Here is a 19,179-nt window from a genome sequence, read left to right on the forward strand (position 1 = left end):
TCTGTTGACAGTGTGACATCTTGATTGTGAGAGAGGCCTTGTTTTCTTTGATCACCTTAGGAGAGGAGACATCTGGAAATTATAGGAGGTAGCTTAGGTCACGATGCCACATGTTTCTTTAATTACTTGAAAATGTGACCCAATGCTAATGAAGGCAGAGATCCCCTCTAAAAGTGAGAAGTTTTGATAGAAAATCCATCATAACAAACATTGGCCTTTAATGCAGGAGGGATTTTTAAACAGTAGAACAGATTCTGATGAGTGATTCTGATTTACACTAGAGTAACTCTTTGAGAATCGATGGAGAGGCTCTAAATTTATGGAGTACAAGTGAGATCAAATGCTCACTGTTCATACCTAAGCTTCAAAGGATGCTCTTGGGGATGCTGTGGACAGAGGGAATCTTTGCCACTGAAAGAGCATCATCATCTTCCCATATGGAATATTTTCATAAACCACTGATCCAGAGGTGTGATTTTCTTATCTTCTGATAATTCCCATAGGCTGTCTTGAGGGGTGCTCTTTCTGTGATCCCAAATACATTGCAGTGGCATCACTGATATTCCTAAATGTACTCTGGCTTGGTACTTTGACAGTAAAGAACGATAATTAGGTCTGTGTATGCAGGAGCAGCAGAGTATGGTGAGGTAACTGGCCTTGGTATAATTACATTTTTAACATTGTCATCCAGTCTGGTCCACTCTTTTGGAGAAGACAGTAACAAAATGAGCTATTCAAAAAGTAGAATGTTTATATTCATCCCCAGATGAGACTAAGAGAAAAAATAGTGAAAAATTTCACACAGTAAAAATTTTCATCCTGGGATTTAAATTCCAGGCTGAAAAGCACTGACATTGTCAATCAAAAAGAACAGTTTTATTCTGAAGAGTCAGATCTTACAATATTAAAACATCTCAATTGGAAACATGACTTCGATTCAAAATTTCCTGTTAAAATCCCTGATTCACTCACTGATGTTCTGCTGTGAGAACTGTCACTTTCAAGAAATCTGTACCTTTAAACAGAAAATGTTTTTTTCAGTAATAACATGTCTAATAATGAAGAAGTGGAAGGAATTTACAGAAGAGTACTATGATGGTGAGATCTGGAGCGCCAAGTTCCTGAGTTATGTGATAGGGTAGTGTATATAAGTGGAGAAAGGGAATTAACATCACATGAGTAACAACATTATATTGAAAATGTGAGTTTTAGTTTCAGGAAGTAGATCTCAGGTCTGTGAGGCTTTAGTTTAGCCTCATTTCACCATTTTCTCAGAAGATCAAGTTACTGCTGGAAAATATACAGTAAGAAACAATTCCTTCCTGGACTGGAAGACACACAACTCCTATCTGATTAATGGATGTGTCTGATGTTGTTCTATGTAAATTTTGTAAACTTATATTAACTATGAAACTCAGAGGACAAAATCCTGCCTCCAGGGATTTCCATTAGTGTCTCATACCACGTATTGTTGTATGATATGCCCTGTCCCTCAGGTATTGCTGATGCTGAGCTATAATGCCAGAGCTCGCACAGATTTACAGCAACCAGCTGTATCCACCACTATTCACCATATGCCATGGAAGTGGAACTTGAGCAGGCCAGATGCTGAAGTCAGACAAGATGTTTTGCTCTACGTGTTTTCCCTGTCCTTTAAAACCAGACTGTTATTTCTCCCAAGAATAATCTGTTAGTTTTAACATATTTCTGTTCTTCTTCTGCCAGTAAGTCTGCTTCCTGAAAAGTTGGCACTGATGTCTTTAAATATCTATGTATTTCATACAAAATGAATTACTGTTTTGGAAATGATTGAGGCAGATGTGCATTAAGTGGTGGTTAACGCTTTTTTAATAAAATACTTATGCTCTCCCATTTGTCCCAAGAGAATATAAATAGATCCATCTGTCTGCTTCAATAAAGTACACTGTCCTCCTCATGATCCTGTCTACATGGCAGGATGCAGTGTAGCAAACATCAAGATCTAAACCTTTAAAAATACCCTGGCAGATCAGAGGTGTTAACCTTTCTTTGCTTATTTTTAGAGCCAGTACAGTGTGTAGAACTTTTTTTTTTTTTTTGTAAATATAAATGGTCACTGGTAGTCTCTTATTCAGCAGCATTTCTATGTTCTCATCCTTCTCCTTGGACTGCAACTGAATAAATTAACTCCTGTGAATTTTGTGAGATTGGTTTGATTGAGTCACTTTCATTTCACGCTCTTGCATTTGTATTTTTTTAGGGGTGAAGTGATCAATGGGGGATTTGGCCTGGTGTTGGATGGGTCCAAGGAGGCTGAAGAACGAGCTAAGATGATGCTCAGCTGGGATGTTTCCAATGGGGTAAGCAAAGCTGATTATATATGTTGACTTTAATATTTTTCTGTCTCATGACTATGTTTATTTAGCACTTCTATTCCAGTGCTAAACATATTTTAATCCCCATCAGACCTGGCATGACTTGGGGTAGAAGAGTAGGAACAATTTGCACATATTCCCTGACCCAGATCTGAAATAACACACTAATAAACCATTAAGGAAGAAGGAGGATGATAATTATATTAGTTTGTAGGTTAATGGAGACAAACCCTTAACAAGAACTGTGTACCAGAGACAGTCTATTAAAAACCCAATCCACCTTTTGCTGCTCTGATTTACTACAAGCAAAAACCCCGCTCTTCCATGCACATGTTGAAAAAGAACAATCTGAGAGTGCTACCCATGTTAGATACAAGATTGAAAAAGTGGAGTGTACCCTTAAAAATATGTTGCCAGGAATAATCATAGATGAGTGACAGGAAAATGGAGCTGTTGACTTAAAAGGTCACTTCTAGTTGCTGTTGCTGTGATCCTGGGAACTTATTAGCCTTTTATTAATCATATGCTTAAATATTTTGCTAAATTGGAACTCAAGTCTTTTCTTTCTTGAATGCTTTTGAGCATTCTGGCTATTTCAGAAATTGATTTGTAATCCATAGTAGAGATTTCTAAGGCACTGAATAGAGGAAAGGACTTATTTCCTTGGTGCCAAATCTTGATCTTTTTTTCATCTGCGGAATTTTGCTTGTATGCAGATCAGGATTTTGCTGATAGAAGAGGGCTTTATGAGTTCTGTTTATAGAGTTTCATCCTTACATGAGGGCAGAGAATTTGGTTCCTTGATTTCATAGTTGAAAATACATTCAGTGACATTTTCCTTTTTAAATATTTATCCCACTACAAAAGTATTGATTGCTTAAATTATATTGTTATCTAAAGCAAGTGCTAGCTTTGCAGAGCTGGGGTGGAGTGCACAATTATTTTTAGTGAGAGAATTTTTTAAGTTTATAAGGTACCTGGCTCTACCAATGTTATCTGTCCAATGTTATGCATGGAAAAGTACCACCTCTGCCCAAATACTCTTCATAAAAATGAAGTAGGTATTACAAAAATTGCTTGCAAAATCAGTAAGGAAACTAGAAACTGGCAGAAGGCTGAAAGATTTATTATCACGAAATTCAGCGCCAGTGTTTGCGCAAATATTGTGCGAGATGGATGTGGCAAGAGAAATGTAGGATTTTTACACCCGTTGATTTTCTGCTCTGACAGGTCGCCAGGCGCTGCTGGTCGGGTAATGCCTTTGCTTATGAAACCATCTGCCAAGCAATGAAAGAGAATGACACGTTGAGGGTGACCCTCCCTCACAAGGTGGTGGATGAGAACATCTTGGAGCAAGCCGTGAAACATTAGTGGCATTTCCAAGCACGATGTTGTTCTTGCAGATATATTTGAAGTTGCTTCCTTGATATGCTATTCTGCTCTCTGGCCAAATGATAAAAGCCTTGCATATGTCTGTTCCATGTGAGTTCTTTTTTTCCTCTTTCACTTTTTAAGGGGGCAAATCTGTATCTGTGACAGGTCTGCTGATGCCAGGAACAGTCTTTTCACTTAATATAGTTGGAACAGTGTTTGCAACAAGAAACTACTCATTATAGGGAGAAGAATGTGGAATTTTGTCCCTGAGATTTTTAGGTCTGGTAAATCAAACATGGACTGGAAATTTGAACTCTGATTCTACTGCCACCAGCAGAGAGATGTGAAATCCAGTGGCCAAACACAAAGACGTGTAAACAAACTTATTCTTTGGCTAATGGAGGATGTATTGATATGACATGATTGCAGCAGAAAGTGACACAGAAACTCTAACTGGTCAAGCGCAGCTAAACCTGCATGATTTTTTCCCTGAAAGTTTCACCCAAGATATTCACAACCAGGGACAGAATGCAGTGACAAGAAAGTGGGTGGAAAACCCTGAGGGCAGGGTCCAAACATTTTACAGCAAGGCCAGGAAAATATGGAACAACTCATAAATTCCCCATTGGTCTGAGACAATGCTGCATCTGATGTTGTGTGCCCTTTGCTGTCTCACAGTCACGAGTTTGTTCTTCTGTAGAAGGCTGCTGCACTTGAGAGTGTTCCAAATGAATGGAAACCCCCAGAAAACCTAGATCCTATGTGCTGGTTGCTGCTCTTGAATGAAAATGTGAGCTACTCATCCATTTGTGAGTAGTACAATTAATAAAGCACTGTAACAAAATTGTCAAGTATATTTTCCTTCTGGAAAAAAACTAAACAAACATGACTGATGTGAAACAAGCACCAAAGACAAGACAGTATGGGCTTCCTCTAGCCAGAAGTTGATTATAATGTAACATAGCAATAGAAAGGTATTTTCAGTCTTCCTTCTTCCTGAGAAGGGTCAGGAAGGCACAGAACCCCATGTGCCCAGGTGCAACTGAAGAATTGCATGTTTTGCACCTGAGCCTGCTATTACATTTGTGTTAACAGTAACTCACTGAAGTATCTTGTTCTAATCAGCTGTGATGCTGAACAAGAGTCGAGGCTGGCTTTGAAGGCCCTGTACACACACATAGTGACAGATACATACTTGGATATATTTACAGAGGCATGTTTTACATACACATCTACACATTTGTGTGTACAAAAATAATTCTTAGCTATCCTGTCTCATGGTAAGCATGGCTCTTGCACATGGGCCTCACTCCAACATGAACACAGTGTCACCAGTTCCTTCCCCCAGTGCACATGTGGTACTGGACTTGATCTGGCCTGTCACTCAATCTCCTTGGCACTGCATCCATTACCTCTTGGAACAGAAAGGGCTGCTACACACGTAAACCTGCATGGGCTGCTGCAGTTGGGATGTGATGAGCTGCAGTCCTCAGGACTGGGGGTCTTGAGAAACTATACAATTACTATATCCCATGGGACACACAGGTGAGCTCACTCTGCAGCTCTGTATTGCCTCTGGTGCTAAGTATTATTTATTTATTTTGAATCACAGATGAATTCTTTACTCTGTTCACGTACTGTATGTGTCTCCAGATGAATAGTGAGAGTCTGGCATCTGCTTGAAACCAAACCTTCTGTGAAGTGCAATCTGCAGCTGATAGGAATTGCTTCATATTATGGAAAAACCTGCCCATATTGCCTAGTTATAAGATTGAGATGTGAGTAGTTGTCAGCCAGATTTGACAGCCTTTGCTTTGACATATGTTATGCATTACCTGTTATTAATAATCACACTGGGTCCAAAGCCAGTATATTGTTATTTTACAAAACCATTCCAATCTTTATAGTCCAAAAGCACTAGGCAGTGCTTTGTCAAGAGGAACAACCAGAAAATACACTGGCTTTTCTGTACTAAGTAATGTAGAGCTGCTCCCTTAGAGCTGCTAAATCATAGTACCTTAATGCTATCCTAAAATGCAGACACTTATCCCAAAAACCTTGTGCCTGGTTGCAGAGAGAGCACTCATGGCTGTAGAAACAGTGTTTTTTTGAATGTATAAAGTTTATGACATGACAGAGCTGTTGGTGCTCCTAAATAGGGTCTTGTTGAATTTCTCCAGGCTCTGGCAAACATAAGAGATTTGTGACATTTTGTTATCTCTTTCAGGTTTGGCATCCTTCAAACAGGGATTCACCTTTGTGTTAAGCAATAAACTTGGGGGAAGACCTACTTTTTCCTAGGAACACAAAGGAAAGTAGTGCAAAGATCTCCACAGGGAGATGGGGGGTGCTGAGGGCAGCCAAAACCAGGGATGACCCACTCTGTACAGGTGGCTCTGAAGAGTAGAGCTCTGGGTGCTTCAGTTTCCTGGCACTGTGTGCCTGGCCAGCCATTTCCCATGCTAAATTGCTCCCCAGAAAGGAGGAATAATCTGAGCATCGAAAGGATCATAGCACCATCTGCTGGGACTGCTTGTCAGTTCCACGGCAGGAGAGAACTAAGTGAATTTCCATGGCAAATACAGGATAATTTTGCCTTTTCCTTAAGTGATGGAGAGCCAGAAGGCAGCTGAACATTCTCCAACAGAAAGCTTTGCCCAAGAAGGAGAATGAAAAAAAAGGTTTCTGCATTAGCTGAATTTTAGTGTTTTGCTGAAAATTAGTGTTTTGCCAAACTATTTACCTATCACAGGACTCTGAATGTGGCTGCAACCTCGGTATTGCTCCTGCACAGCAGTTGAGGGAGGTGATCCTCCTCCTCTACTCAGCCCTAGTGAGACCATATTCCAAGTCTGTGTCCAGTTCTGGGCTGGGCTCCTCACCACAGGAACGACAAGGAGGCCACAAAGATGATGAGGGGGCTGGAGCATCTCTGTTACGAGGGGAGATGGTGTGAGCTGGCCTTGTTTGGTCTAGAGGAGAGAAGACTGATAGAGGATCTTATTAATGCATATAAATATCTCAAAGGTGGGTGCCAAGAGGATGGTGCTGGACTCTTTTCAGTGGTGCCCAGCAAGAGGATGAGGAGCAGTGGCTGTAAACTACACGAAAGTAGTTTCACTTCAACATGAGAAAGAACTTCTTTACACTGAGGGTGGCTGAGCACTGGAACAGGCTGCCTGAAGAAGTAATGGAGTCTTCTCTGAAGACATTCAAAACCCATCAGGACATGTTCCTGTGTCACCTGCTCCAGGTGACCCTGCCTTGGCAGTGGGGTTGGACTGGATACTCTCCAGCTGTCCCTTCCAACCTAACAATTCTGTGACTCTTCCTGGCTATTAGCACGAATAAACAGCAGAATAACCCCCAGGACCCGAGATGATTCCAGCGGTGCCCGCTGCGGCTATCGCGGTGCGCGACACCCGACGGGGGCGGGCGACTTTGCCCCGCTCGGGGCAGCCCCGCTCCGCGCCGCCCGCTGCTCCGCTCTCCGGGTTTCCGCGGCGCCTCCCGCTCCACCCCGTCCGTGGCTCCGCTCTCCGCGTTTCCGCGGCGGCCGCGCCGGCCCCGCCCCGCGGCTCCGGTTTCAGGCGCTGCTACAGGGACCCCCAAGATGGAAACGCAGGGGCTGCCGGCCGCGGAGGCGGCCCGGGCCCGGCCCGCTGTGCAACATGGCGGCCCCGCCGCGCCGCCGCCGCCCGGCTGGGACCCGCCGCCCGCCGCCGCCCCGCCCTCCCCCGCCGGCAGCACCGTCGCGCCGGGCCTCTACGTGAGCTTCCCGGTGCTGCTGGTGGAGGAGAAGCCGGAGCCCAGCGCCAGCCCCGCGCCCAGCGCGCCGCCGGCGGGGCCCGCGCCCGACAGCGACGGGCTGCTGCTCGTCTTCAACGTGGTGCGCGGCGCGGGCGGCGGCGAAGCGGGGCGAGCCCAGCCCGGCCCGCCGCCCGTTGAGCCGCCGGAGGAGGCCCCCGTCTCGGCGCCGCCGCCGCCGCCGCCTCCTCCTCCTCCTCCCCCGCCGCCAGCACCGCTGCCCCCCTCGGGCGGCGATGGCGGCGCGGCGGAGGACGGCTCCTTCTCGGGGACCATCACCATCAACAACCAGAGCCTGCTGGTGCGCATCGAGAACGGCGTGCTGACTCTGGGGCCCGGCGCCGAGCAGCCCGCGGGGGCCGCGCCGCCCGGCGCCGCCCCCAGCCCCGCCGAGCCGCCGGGCGGGCCTCGGCCGCGCTCGCCGCCCGCCTTCCCGTGCCCGGAGCCGCGCTGCGGGGAGGCCTTTCCCCGCAAGCAGCAGCTGCGGCTGCACCGGCTGTCGGCGCACGGCGGCGGCGGCGGCGGCGAGGACGGGCGGGGCGCGGCGGCGCGGCCCTTCGGCTGCCCCGTGCCGGGCTGCGCCTGGTCCTTCGCCACGGCCTACAAGCTGCGGCGGCACCTGCACTCGCACGACAAGCTGCGGCCGTTCGCCTGCGCCGCGCCGGGCTGCGCCAAGCGCTTCACCACCGTGTACAACCTGCGGGCGCACAGCCGCGCCCACGAGCAGGAGGCGGCGCAGAAGTGCGAGGCGTGCGGGCAGCGCTTCCCCAGCGCCGCCCGCCTCGCCGCCCACCGCCGCCGCAGCCACCTGGAGCCCGAGCGGCCCTACCGCTGCGACTTCCCCGGTAAGCCGCCCCTGGGGATGGGCTGCCTTCCCTCCCCCGTGCAGAAAAACCGGGATCCCTGCTCTCTTCTCCTCCCCGCTGCCTCTCTTTCCCCGAGGGGTCTCCCCTGAGATTCCACCTCAGTTATCAAAGAGTTCCATCTAATTTGGCAGCTGGTGGGCGCTCGGCCTTTGCTCCCGTGACTTTGTGAAGCACGGCAAGGCACAGCACCACTCTCCAGTGGTGCACCTTAACCCGGGCTGTGCGAGTTTTCATTGCCCACCTTGGGTAAACAGTTGTATTTCCTGGGAGTAACGTAGTTTAGGATTGCACTGTTTTGTTTTGTTTTTCATGTTCCCGGATGGAACATCCTTCAAAAATGATCATGAAGGTGCCTCTCTAAAAGCTGGGAGGGAGAAAAGAGTGCAGTTTTCCTGATTTTTGTTGCTGTTTCCCTTTTCTCCCCAGGCTGTGAGAGAACATTTATCACAGTTAGTGCGTTATTCTCCCATAACCGAGCCCACTTCAGAGAGCAAGAGCAGTTCACCTGCTCGTTCCCTGGCTGTAACAAGCAGTACGACAAAGCCTGCCGACTGAAAATCCACATGAGGAGTCACACAGGTATTCACAGGGATAACTTGTACCTGGGGAAGTACATGGAAGATAGTATGTGGACAGTGGACTTCAGTTTGCTGGAAAGTCATAAAGGGAAGAAGGGTGACAGGAATTATTTGGAGTCAGTGATTCTTGGCCTTCTGGGAGGAATGGGTGGGAGTCCACTGAATCAACTTGCCAAATGTAAGTAGTTATGGACATGCAAAGCTGTGGCTTCTGTCACTGTGCACTTGATCCAGAAAAACTATCCCAGCTCTACTCCCAAATTCATAGACCTTCAAAATATTGGTCCAAACAAACAGCCGAAGAACTCTCAGACCACGTGGTATCTATGTGTCAAGGTTTGGAACAGCAAGAAGATAAATTTCAACTCAGACAAGCACTCCTGACTTACAAGGCCCACTGCTAAGCTGAAATACAACCTCATGTTTTAATGACACTTGTGTGTACTCTCTGCTGTCCTCTGTTTTCCTGGTTTAATGGCTTTACAGTGTTGAGTTTGGGTTTTTTGTGTTCTTAAGTGTCACTTTGACTAAGTTAAAGTTCATAGATGTGATGAAAATCAACTTCACATACTTCAGTGTATGGTAATCAAGATACAGTCACAGGTCATGAAAACAAGAAAGAATATTTCTATTTTAAGTAATGCTCTTATTGGTTATTAAAGCACCTTCAAGATAGCTCAGATTCATATGAGGTCGATTGATAAATATCTGTGATCCTTGATGGACAGGAAAAGATAGAGTAGCCTAGAGGAGCATGACAGTATTCTGCAGTGCACTGCAGGAGAGTGTGGTTGAGTTGTTCTCTTACGTTATTTTAAGCAGGTTTTGATATTTTCTAGCAACAGTGTGTATTTTCATATTCGATTATTAACGTAATCTTTCTTTGCTCAAGGTGAACGACCTTTTATCTGCGACTTTGAAGGCTGTGGCTGGTCTTTCACCAGTATGTCCAAGCTTCTGAGGCATAAAAGGTAAAGGAAGCTTTTTCTGATTATACTGTCCTAAGCCACTGGCTGTTTGTTTGTCTGTTTATTTTTTTCCCAGTACCTAAGTAGCAGTGGATTTAATCATGGCAGTTTACTTCCCTTGTAGGAAACACGAAGATGACAGGAGATTCATGTGCCCAGTAGAAGGCTGTGGGAAGTCCTTCACAAGAGCAGAACACTTGAAAGGCCACAGTATAACTCACCTTGGTACAAAACCATTTGAGTGTCCAGTAGAAGGTATTGCTTCACTCTTATGTGTGTTTACTGGTAACCAGTGTGTAGTTTTGCCTGAAGAGTGTGTGTGTTTTCCCCAAATGTGAGCTTGGTACAGGGTTGGAACAATTTTGAGTGAGTCTTCTAACAGGGTTTGAAGAGGTAAAACTAAACAGAAGACATTGCAACTGAACAAGTGATCATTCCGAAAGCTATGGATTACAGAGAAAACTCTGGTTTGTGCTCTAGCTTGAATACCTCCATCACTTCAGCAGGACTCCAGGAACAGAGATTTTTGGGTCTGATCTGAAATACTCTGCTTTATAAAGTCAAGAAGCTCTACTTAGTGATTCTTTCTCCTTTTTATAGTGTTGCCAGCAGTTGTCATGAAGAGTTTAAGATGCCATAGCGTGGAAAGGTGGTGCTTTATAGTGGGTTAATTCAGCATTTCTCTTTGTCAGAAACCGGTTGTTGAACTGTCCTACCCACTCAGATGTTGACTTTCTTCTGGGTCCGCTGAGTGTGTGCACAGGCACTGCAAAGTAGCAAGTAGAGTTCTGCAGAGATACTGTGATATGTTAAGACACTAAATGTGAACGCTGAATTGAAATTGGATGGAACTTCAGAGCCTTGTATATCTTCTTGCAGGCTGTTGTGCAAAATTTTCAGCAAGAAGTAGTTTGTATATTCACTCCAAAAAACATCTTCAGGATGTAGACTCGTTAAAGACTCGGTGCCCTGTTTCCAGCTGTAATAAACTGCTCACTTCCAAACACAGTATGAAGACGCACATGGTCAAACAGCACAACTTCAGCCCAGGTAAAGTGTTTGTTTCAGGCTGTTGGGGGGGTACAGTGGGAAAATTAAATATTTTATTAAGGAAGATATGTATTTACTAATGTTGAAATCTGCATCCCATTGATATGAATGATAGAATCTTCACTGAAACTGGAGTTGATTTCTCCCTCCCCTAACATTTTCAGTGGGACCTCTGAGTATCAGAAGGTGATACTTGTGCTTGACCTGTGTGAAATTGTGAGAAATACCATCATTTTTGAACGAAGTAGAACTTGTCCTTATCCGTGCCATCTTTAGAATAGGAGAAAGGTCTGAAAGAACTTCTCTTTTCAACCCTTTTTCCACTCCTCTACAGCCTGACTTAGCTTGGACTGTCTTAGTGTTATTTTTTGGCAAGTGCTTTTGTAACTGAAGTTTCTCAGTAAAGGAATGAACTTATTTCAATAAGCTGCTTTTCCTTAAATCTGCTTTCAAGAAAGTTGGGAAATGTTTAGGCTGAGGATACAGAATTTTAAGCTTCCTCCTTTGATCATTCATATTTTTCCTTTCCATTGTCTGATTGAAAGGTCTCTCTTATAACTGAACCCTTCTCTTCCAGATCTCCTAACTCAGCTCGAAGCAACCAACTCCCTCACACCCAGCAGTGAACTCACTAGTCAAGGGCAGAGTGACCTTGGCAACATAGACCTCGTATCCCTGTTCTCCAACGTGTCTAGTAACAATTCCGGAATGGCCACAGACATGGCGCTGGTGAACTCTGGGGTTGTCACGATCGATGTCGCTTCGGTGGGCTCCACGCTGGGAGGAAACCTGCCTGCCAATACCAATTCCTTAAGCCAGGCAGTTGATCCCTTGATCCTGGTGGCGAGCAGTGACATGCCACAGAGCCTGGACAGTTCTCTCCTGCTGGGAAGCGGTGCAGTTCTGCAACAAAGCACTTTAAACTTGGATGATGTACAGACTGTCAATGCCGAAGCCTTGGGCTCGCTAGCGTCCCTGTCAGTGAGGAACTGCAGTCAGGATGTGCACAGCTTGACGTCCAGCAATAATTTAACCATGGACACGGCCACTTTGACTCCTTCCAGCAGCCTCGGCGGTACCAATGTGCCTGAGTTACTGACGCCAGTTAAAGCTGAGCGGAATTTGGTTCCGTGCTCAGACGTTGTTGGTCAACAAGAGGGCAGCAAAGTAGTGACACAGTTTGTCTTCTCCAACCCTCCGGGGAGCTACAGTGCACAGAAGGAAATGGATCTTGGGGCAGTGAGTGGCAGCTCGTTTTTGGTATGGAGTAACTATATTCACTTTACCCCTAGCTGACTGAGACAACCTGACTTTGGGAGTATCCCTTGCTACTTACAGGGAGACCTGTCTCTCAGATTTTGCAGATCATGCATTTTGGCTCTTTTTTGACAAAGGGTATGAAATGTTATGTTATAGTAGTGTGTTGTCACAAGTAGATTCAGTGTGGTGATAAGTTCTCAAGCAATACTGGAATTCTGGTGGGGACAGTTAAGGAAGAATCTTTCAAAATAAGCAGCCACCCATTTGAAATGGAATTTGCAAGAATACCCAAGAGTATGTGATATATCTTGTGCATTTCATTTCAGGGAAAGATTTGGGCTGTAAGAGTAACTGCAACATTTTAATCTCAGTCCTCATTCCTGTTTTAAGTAGTCTTCCCTTTCTGCTTCACTGTGTTGCTGCAGACTGTTTACATTATAAAGTAAATGTTTACACTGTTAAAATCTAAATGTTTATAAATGTGGACCTAACTTCTTAGTGTGTTGAACTCCAAATATTGACCACAAACAGGGAATTTATTGAAACTCTAATCAAAAGACAATGGGAAACTAGAATTCAGTGTTTGCAGCGTAGAAGATAACTGCATCTGAGAACTCATTAGTCTGTGTTCATTGTCTCACTTTGTTCTTGATTCCAAAAACTGCATCTCTGGGTCTTTTTTTTTTTTTTTTTTTTAACTAGGAGAGTAGTGGGTCTGCAAGGACAGACTACAGAGCCATTCAGCTAGCCAAGAAAAAGAAACAAAAAGGGAATGGCAGCAGCACAGGTGAGAAGCCATTAATTTTGTCAAATTTACTAAATACAATTATTTAGCATTTTTGGTAGTACAATGGGAGTAGGTTTTTGAGCAGCATTCTTAAATGTCCTATCCTGTTTATTGCTAGTTAAAATAATTATGCATGTGGTGTACCATCTGTTACTCTGGATAATCACATTCTGTGGAATATCAAATTCACAGTAAGTTTACAAAGAAAGCAGCACCATATGTTTCATGGTTGTTAACAAGACACTAGCTCTCCATCTCTTCATCTGCTTTTTATTTTCTTATTAAAACAAAAAAAAATAAGGTCACTTTGCTTTGTGTTGTTTATGCTTTTGGTCTTACTTAGGGGGTTCTTTTAGTACAGACAATAAAAACAGCTGGAATTTGGCTTTTGTATTTCTCTTAGTAACGGTGTGTATGCAGTGTTAAGGAATTTAGTTCTTAATTATCTAGAAATACTCAAATGTCTCTTAGATTTTTGCCTTGTAGGGAGTTCTTGTGCAGGGTGTGGTTTAGGTCACGATTCCAGGTGTGTCCTCTTCCTCTTAAACTGTAGTTTGACTCAAAGCCGTCTGGTGTGAATTATACACCACTCCTTTGTCAGGTCAGACATGGTCCATGGCTTGCTAGACTTGCATGAGCTCAGATGTTTGAGTTGTGTTTACCTTTGGGGCTGGAGTGGAATATCATATATTTATGATATGAATACCATATATGAAGAGTTTAGTTCCACCTTGCTGTCTCTTAGACCTTCCTCCTCTGAAAATCAAGGCAGTAGCTTTTGAGGTGCATTAAGAGACTAGTTCTGATTTGAGAACTGTTGTGTTTGTGTATTTGTAAAATGCATACCTGTATAAATTCTGTCTAGTTCAGTGAGTTGTCACATGGAAGGATAAGTGCATTATGAAGCTGGTTCTGTGCATGTGTCATCAGCCGTGTCTTTTGGATGTTAGTTTGAAAAAGGCAATTACATTTTGTAATGTTTTCTAAAATGACCTCAGAAAACTCCTGTTTCTGTTCCTACTCAAGTCTTTCAAGTCCACTTTTCACCAGCTGTTCCTTAATGCTACTCGGTGCTTCTCAAAGTGGCCTAGAGAGTCTTGTATCTCTAACTGGTTTAACTAGGTTGAGTGAATACTATGGAGGGAAGTTCAGTGTTTAAAAATAAGTTACCCAAGCCCTTCATTTATTATAGATGAAAAAAAAACACCCAAAACCCACAGAGCTGACAGGACTGTATCCTTACAATTGTTTTTATTAGCTTTTTGGTTTTCAACTTGTGATACAGCAACTGATTTATATTGCTTTAATCTGAAAGAAGCTTAAAGTTGTGGTAGTTGTATTTGTGTAGCCCATTGTACCCAACAGTCCTTGAAATCATTCTGGAAGTACATGAGCTTCACTATGCTCTTTTTACAGTTTAGAAAAATGATGTGCATGACGTCTCAGGAAATGAGTTGCAAAATTAAAAATAGAAAATGCAATCCTACTTCCTAATTCCTTTCTGTATCTCCACAAACGTGCTGGTATTTCTGTACTACCACAGGGGTGAGCCCTAAGCTTAGCAGTTTGTGATGTGGTTTTAATGGTGTTCATGTGAAAAGATGCTCAGTCAGCAGCTGGAGTTCACCAGCTTTTAGCAGTTGTCAGATGGTGCTTAATTATATTGCACTGTTGCAGGCATTTGCTGTGTAGTGTAAATAGCTGCATAAAATTGAAAAGTACTAGCAGGACACTTTGGTTAATTGTTTCTGACTACCTAACTATTAAAATTGCTCTCTTTTAGGGGCATCTGGCTCTGGTCAGAGGAAAAACAAAGGTGGTAAAGTAAGCCCTACCAACTTTTCATCATCCACTCCTGCCAGTCGACTGGGTGGCAACATAGTTCTGCCAAATGGAGGGCTGACAATAAGGGACCCTGCCACTGGAGCTCAGTATGTGCAAATTCAGCTTCTTCAGGTAAGAGCTAAGGAGAAAAAAACATGCTTATCTTCCCTGTTACCCAAATTGGCACATTTGTGGAGCAATTTGACTGTTTGTGAACTCATGTACTACTGCTCCTGAATGAGATCTTGAGCTCTGCGGTATTCTTACATTATTCCACGTCTCAATTACAAAGTAAACACTAAAACAAGTAAATATTAAGTAAATACCAAAGTATAAGTATTAATTAGATGAAATATAAATAAATATTAAAATACTTAAATGAGACTGACTTGGAAACATTCCTGCAAAAAGAAGTTTCAGCCTTAACTGTTATTTCTCTCAACTGTTGAAATGAAGCTTTAAGAAGCCCAAAACAGCCTAGTAATTGGTGTGAACTGATTAAAGCAGCATGACAGGTAATAGCTTTTGGCCAGGTGTATATCTGTATAGTATCCAGAGAGAGGGTAAGTTCTTTCTACTTTACTCCTAACTGTGGTATGGAGAAAGCTACGGGCAGAGTTCTCCATCCATCTAGTTTTCTGAGAGGTGTTTGTAATATAAAAACCAGGAAAGTTTGTAACTCTTATGTTAAGTATCAGCTTCGTGCAAACATGGTGAAATTTGTTGCATATTTTTGAGTGTTACATTTGCTGGAAGATGAACTATTCCTTCCTTTTCAGATCTTGCCAGTGGTCCCGATGAAGACAGAGTAATAGTTTGTACTCAGGGCTAGGTTCAGATTTAAGTGGTAGCTTTCTACATCTTTGTAGATCTAGGCCTTACTAGTACAGTGCAGTGGCTTTAGCAGATTATTTAAGATCATGAGACTGAGTGAAATTTGTGCTGAGATGCTTGGGGGTTGTGTAATTTCATCAAGTTTCTGTGTTCACAGGATGATTCCCCAGGAGAGGGAGATTTGCCCTTTCAACTGAGCTCCCAGTCCTCCTCATCACATTCTCAGCTTACAGTGGATTTACCTGTTCACATACTTCAGGTACAGCATCAAGCCATTGGGTTTTATTGCCTTGCTTGAAAGTGAAGACAGTTTACTGTGAACGCTCACTTTCTGCCTAATGAAAATACCTTGTTTTCCACTGGGAGTTTGGTTTCACTCACACAAAGTAGTAAGCAGAGGGCTGCACTGCACGATTTATCTTGTGTCCGTTACCAACCTTTGACACATCACAGGTGGTTGTTTCTCTCTGTTACTGAGTAATGAATAACTAAATGTTACTCATTTATTCTGAAGTGCCCTCGTCCTTGTTTTCCTGATCCCAGCCTGCAGATAGTAGGTGGGTCAAGAAAGAATCAGAATTGGAATGTAACAGGCTGCAGAAAGGATAGGAAGTGAGAAGTAAAATCTTCAGCCTAGATTTCAGGGAGGTGCCCATATGGGAATGGCAGGTTGAAAAGCCTGCTTGGGGGCCCTCAGTTTTGATAAACTCTGCAGTGCACCTTTTCTTGCCAAGTGGGCTTCTCCTGGGTAGAAAATAAAGCTTTTTTTTATTGAGAAGGGACACCTTACTGTGCTAAATGTAGAAATACAAGAAGAGTAGGGTTGTTGGCCATGGAGTAGAATGGAGGAGAGACAAATAGTCAGCAATTTTAAATTTAAATGCTCATCTGAAATGTTCCACAGAAGAACTGTGGCAACATTGTTTGGGTGGATCCCCAAAGTAGGAAAGCTTTGGGATTCCATTCAAAACATTGCTGTGGTGTTGGATAAATGTCAAGGTAATCTTGCTGATAAGCGCTAAAAGCATCTAGAGGTGAAAGTACTGAACTCTTCATGCTGTCTGTTTGCTTTGACAGGAACCACACAATTCCACTGAAGATGATGCAGGTTCTGATAACTCTCAGTTCACTGGAAGCACAATAAACTTACAGGATCTGGAATGACCATTAAGAACAGTTACTTGAAAACAAAATGGGCAATCGTGACAGAGTGAGATAACTATGTGGGTCTTTTTCCAAGGAAAATATGAAAAGTAGAACTGAAGTCTGGTTGCACTCTTTGTGATTTGCTAAAGACAGTTGCAGCTGAAAGATTTTCTTAAAACATGTAAATCCCACTTGATGTGCCTGTGTAAGATACCTTGTCTGCCTGGTGGTCGGGGAGGCTGAGGCAGACTGCTGTACAGTGTTGTTTCAGGGAGAAGTACTGTATTACACTTCAAACTGAGGTAATATTTACTGTTTTCACAGGAAACCAAGTATTCTACAGCTAACAAGTGCAAATTTAAAATCCTGCCTATGACAGTGAAAACTTCCTTTCCATTGGTTTCCTGCTGGAGCCAGTGGCATCAAGGAATTAAGAGCTAAAATTGCAAGTGTTTTCCACACACAAAAACCATAATTGTTTTGGCCCACGTTTTGGCAGAAAACTGGAACAAAGTGTCACATGTAACAAAATTAACGTTCTATGCCATGAAAATGAGATGCTCTAAAATCTTTGTTTTAGAAAGCTAGATTCTAAATGTTAACTTAGCTGTGAATCAGTTTGTAGCTCATGTTGAGTTTCTCCCTTTCCTTGCTCCCACGTCCCAAATACTTTGCTGAATTCTTCCAGCAAAACTTGAAAAAGAAAACTGCAATAGAACTGTACTCACTGTAAGTGATTAGCTAAGAGTCCAACAGCATCTGAGAGAGGTTTGTTTTTATCTTTGTGTTCCCTTTTTTTGGGAGGAATGTTGACTGTCCTGTAAATTTAAGCACCTTGATTTTTATCTCATCTATAAACCGCTGCCAAGTTACCTGTAAACTGGCCACTACCGTTTTATTTTGGGTTGTTCGGTGTTTTTGTTGTTTGTTTTTTTTTTAATTGAACACTGTTAACACATGTTCTTTATTGCTATCCCAGAGTGCCACATGCATGTGGAGCTTTTGGCTGGTTTACAGAATATGCAGTTGTCGGAGTATTTTGTGAGGGGAAAAGAATTGTTACCCAGAGAGATTTGCCCCACTGAAAAACCGCAGTTTCTCTTGGGGCTGGAGGGAGAGGTTTTATGTACTCTACTTATCTGGATTGCAAACACCTAAATAAGTATAGGGTTGTATAGGGGAAAAAAACACCTTTGGTTACATTTTAAGCTAGTAATTTAAAGTTTCTTATGGTGTTGTTCTGAATGCCTATAAAAGTATGTATAGGAGTTTGTTAAAAGGCTGTATGTACTGGTTTTTTTTAATTCTCAGTGAGGTGTGTGTATGCACGTATGTGTATTTTTTTTTTTTTTACAAAATATGTCACAGAGGAGAACATTGTGATCTTTCTAATCTTGCACATATTTATTTATTTTACAGTTATACTGATGTTAAATTCACATGAGGTTGTTCAGAAATGCTTTTACTTCCTGTGCCTTTTGAACTATGTATGTGTCCATATAAATGCTTTTTTTGATTGAAGACTTGGGGAGGAAAAAAGCATACAGGTTACATTCAACTTCAGCTCCTGATTTGTAGGCAGTATTATATCCTCTGGTTGAACCAGTTTTATTTTTCTATCTTTAGCCTAACTGAGCATTGAGGTCTCTCTGTTCCTCTCACTCTGAGTTTACAACTTATGTCCAGGGAAAGTCTTAACCTTCTCAGGCTGGGTTTCCAAACCAAACTGTTGGTAGATGAGATCTACCCAGTGGCTGTGACTGCAGCATGGAGTTCACTCCTGAGAGATAGAAAGATTGAGAAGGAATTGTGCCCCAGGGACTACTTGGTCTTGCTCTAGTGGTCACCATGTTCACCCTGGAAGCTGAGACACCTCGAGCTCCCAATGCCTGCATTATTCTGTTCTCAAGGACCATACCAGTTCTTACTCTATTAAAATGGCCAAGGAACACTCCATCTTTTTATGGGACTTGCAACCAAATCTTTCTACTTCTGAAAATGTACCTCACTCAGCTTTGTAAGTGAATGTAAAGTGCTAACCTCTTGGGGTGGAAAATTGGATCACTTGGCTTGGAGTCCATTGCTGGCAATGGATACCTGAAGAACTGCTGGTGCAAAAGGGTTAATAAAGCTTTTTTTTTTTTATGGTCAGTTTGTCACTGGGTGTTGTTCTTTGCATGGATGCATCTGACAAAAAGCTAATTACTAGCAGCTTGATTTCTGCAGAGCTTGTGTTTTTCTTTGGATGCGCCTTTTCCACAGTAGTGGGGTGGAGTCTATAATGAAACCCATCCTTTGGATTAAAGCATAGCCGTTGTTTTTATAGTCCTT

General features: G+C 43.2%; 2 protein-coding genes across 2 annotated transcripts in view; both read left to right on the forward strand.

Moving 5' to 3' along the window:
* The window catches only part of UROC1 (urocanate hydratase 1), a 41,105-nt gene extending 36,533 nt beyond the window's left edge, over positions 1–4,572 (forward strand). Inside the window, exons 19-20 of the mRNA XM_050312959.1 lie at positions 2,240–2,339; positions 3,585–4,572. Of these exons, the coding sequence (XP_050168916.1) occupies positions 2,240–2,339; positions 3,585–3,725 (241 nt within the window). The 3' untranslated portion in view covers positions 3,726–4,572. The remainder of the gene's footprint in view (positions 1–2,239; positions 2,340–3,584) is intronic.
* Positions 4,573–7,341: 2,769 nt separating this feature from the next.
* Positions 7,342–18,999, forward strand: ZXDC (ZXD family zinc finger C). The gene is made up of 10 exons (XM_050313002.1): positions 7,342–8,380; positions 8,828–8,980; positions 9,872–9,950; positions 10,072–10,202; positions 10,827–10,997; positions 11,575–12,257; positions 12,960–13,044; positions 14,828–15,000; positions 15,860–15,961; positions 16,780–18,999. The coding sequence occupies exons 1-10, from the start codon at positions 7,342–7,344 to the stop codon at positions 16,864–16,866; spliced, it is 2,703 nt and encodes a 900-aa protein (XP_050168959.1). The 3' UTR covers positions 16,867–18,999.
* Positions 19,000–19,179: the final 180 nt, after the last annotated feature.

The sequence above is a fragment of the Myiozetetes cayanensis genome, unplaced genomic scaffold (assembly GCF_022539395.1).
Source record: "Myiozetetes cayanensis isolate MyiCay16 unplaced genomic scaffold, myiCay2020 scf18, whole genome shotgun sequence".
In the NCBI taxonomy this organism is placed as follows: Eukaryota; Metazoa; Chordata; class Aves; order Passeriformes; family Tyrannidae; genus Myiozetetes; species Myiozetetes cayanensis.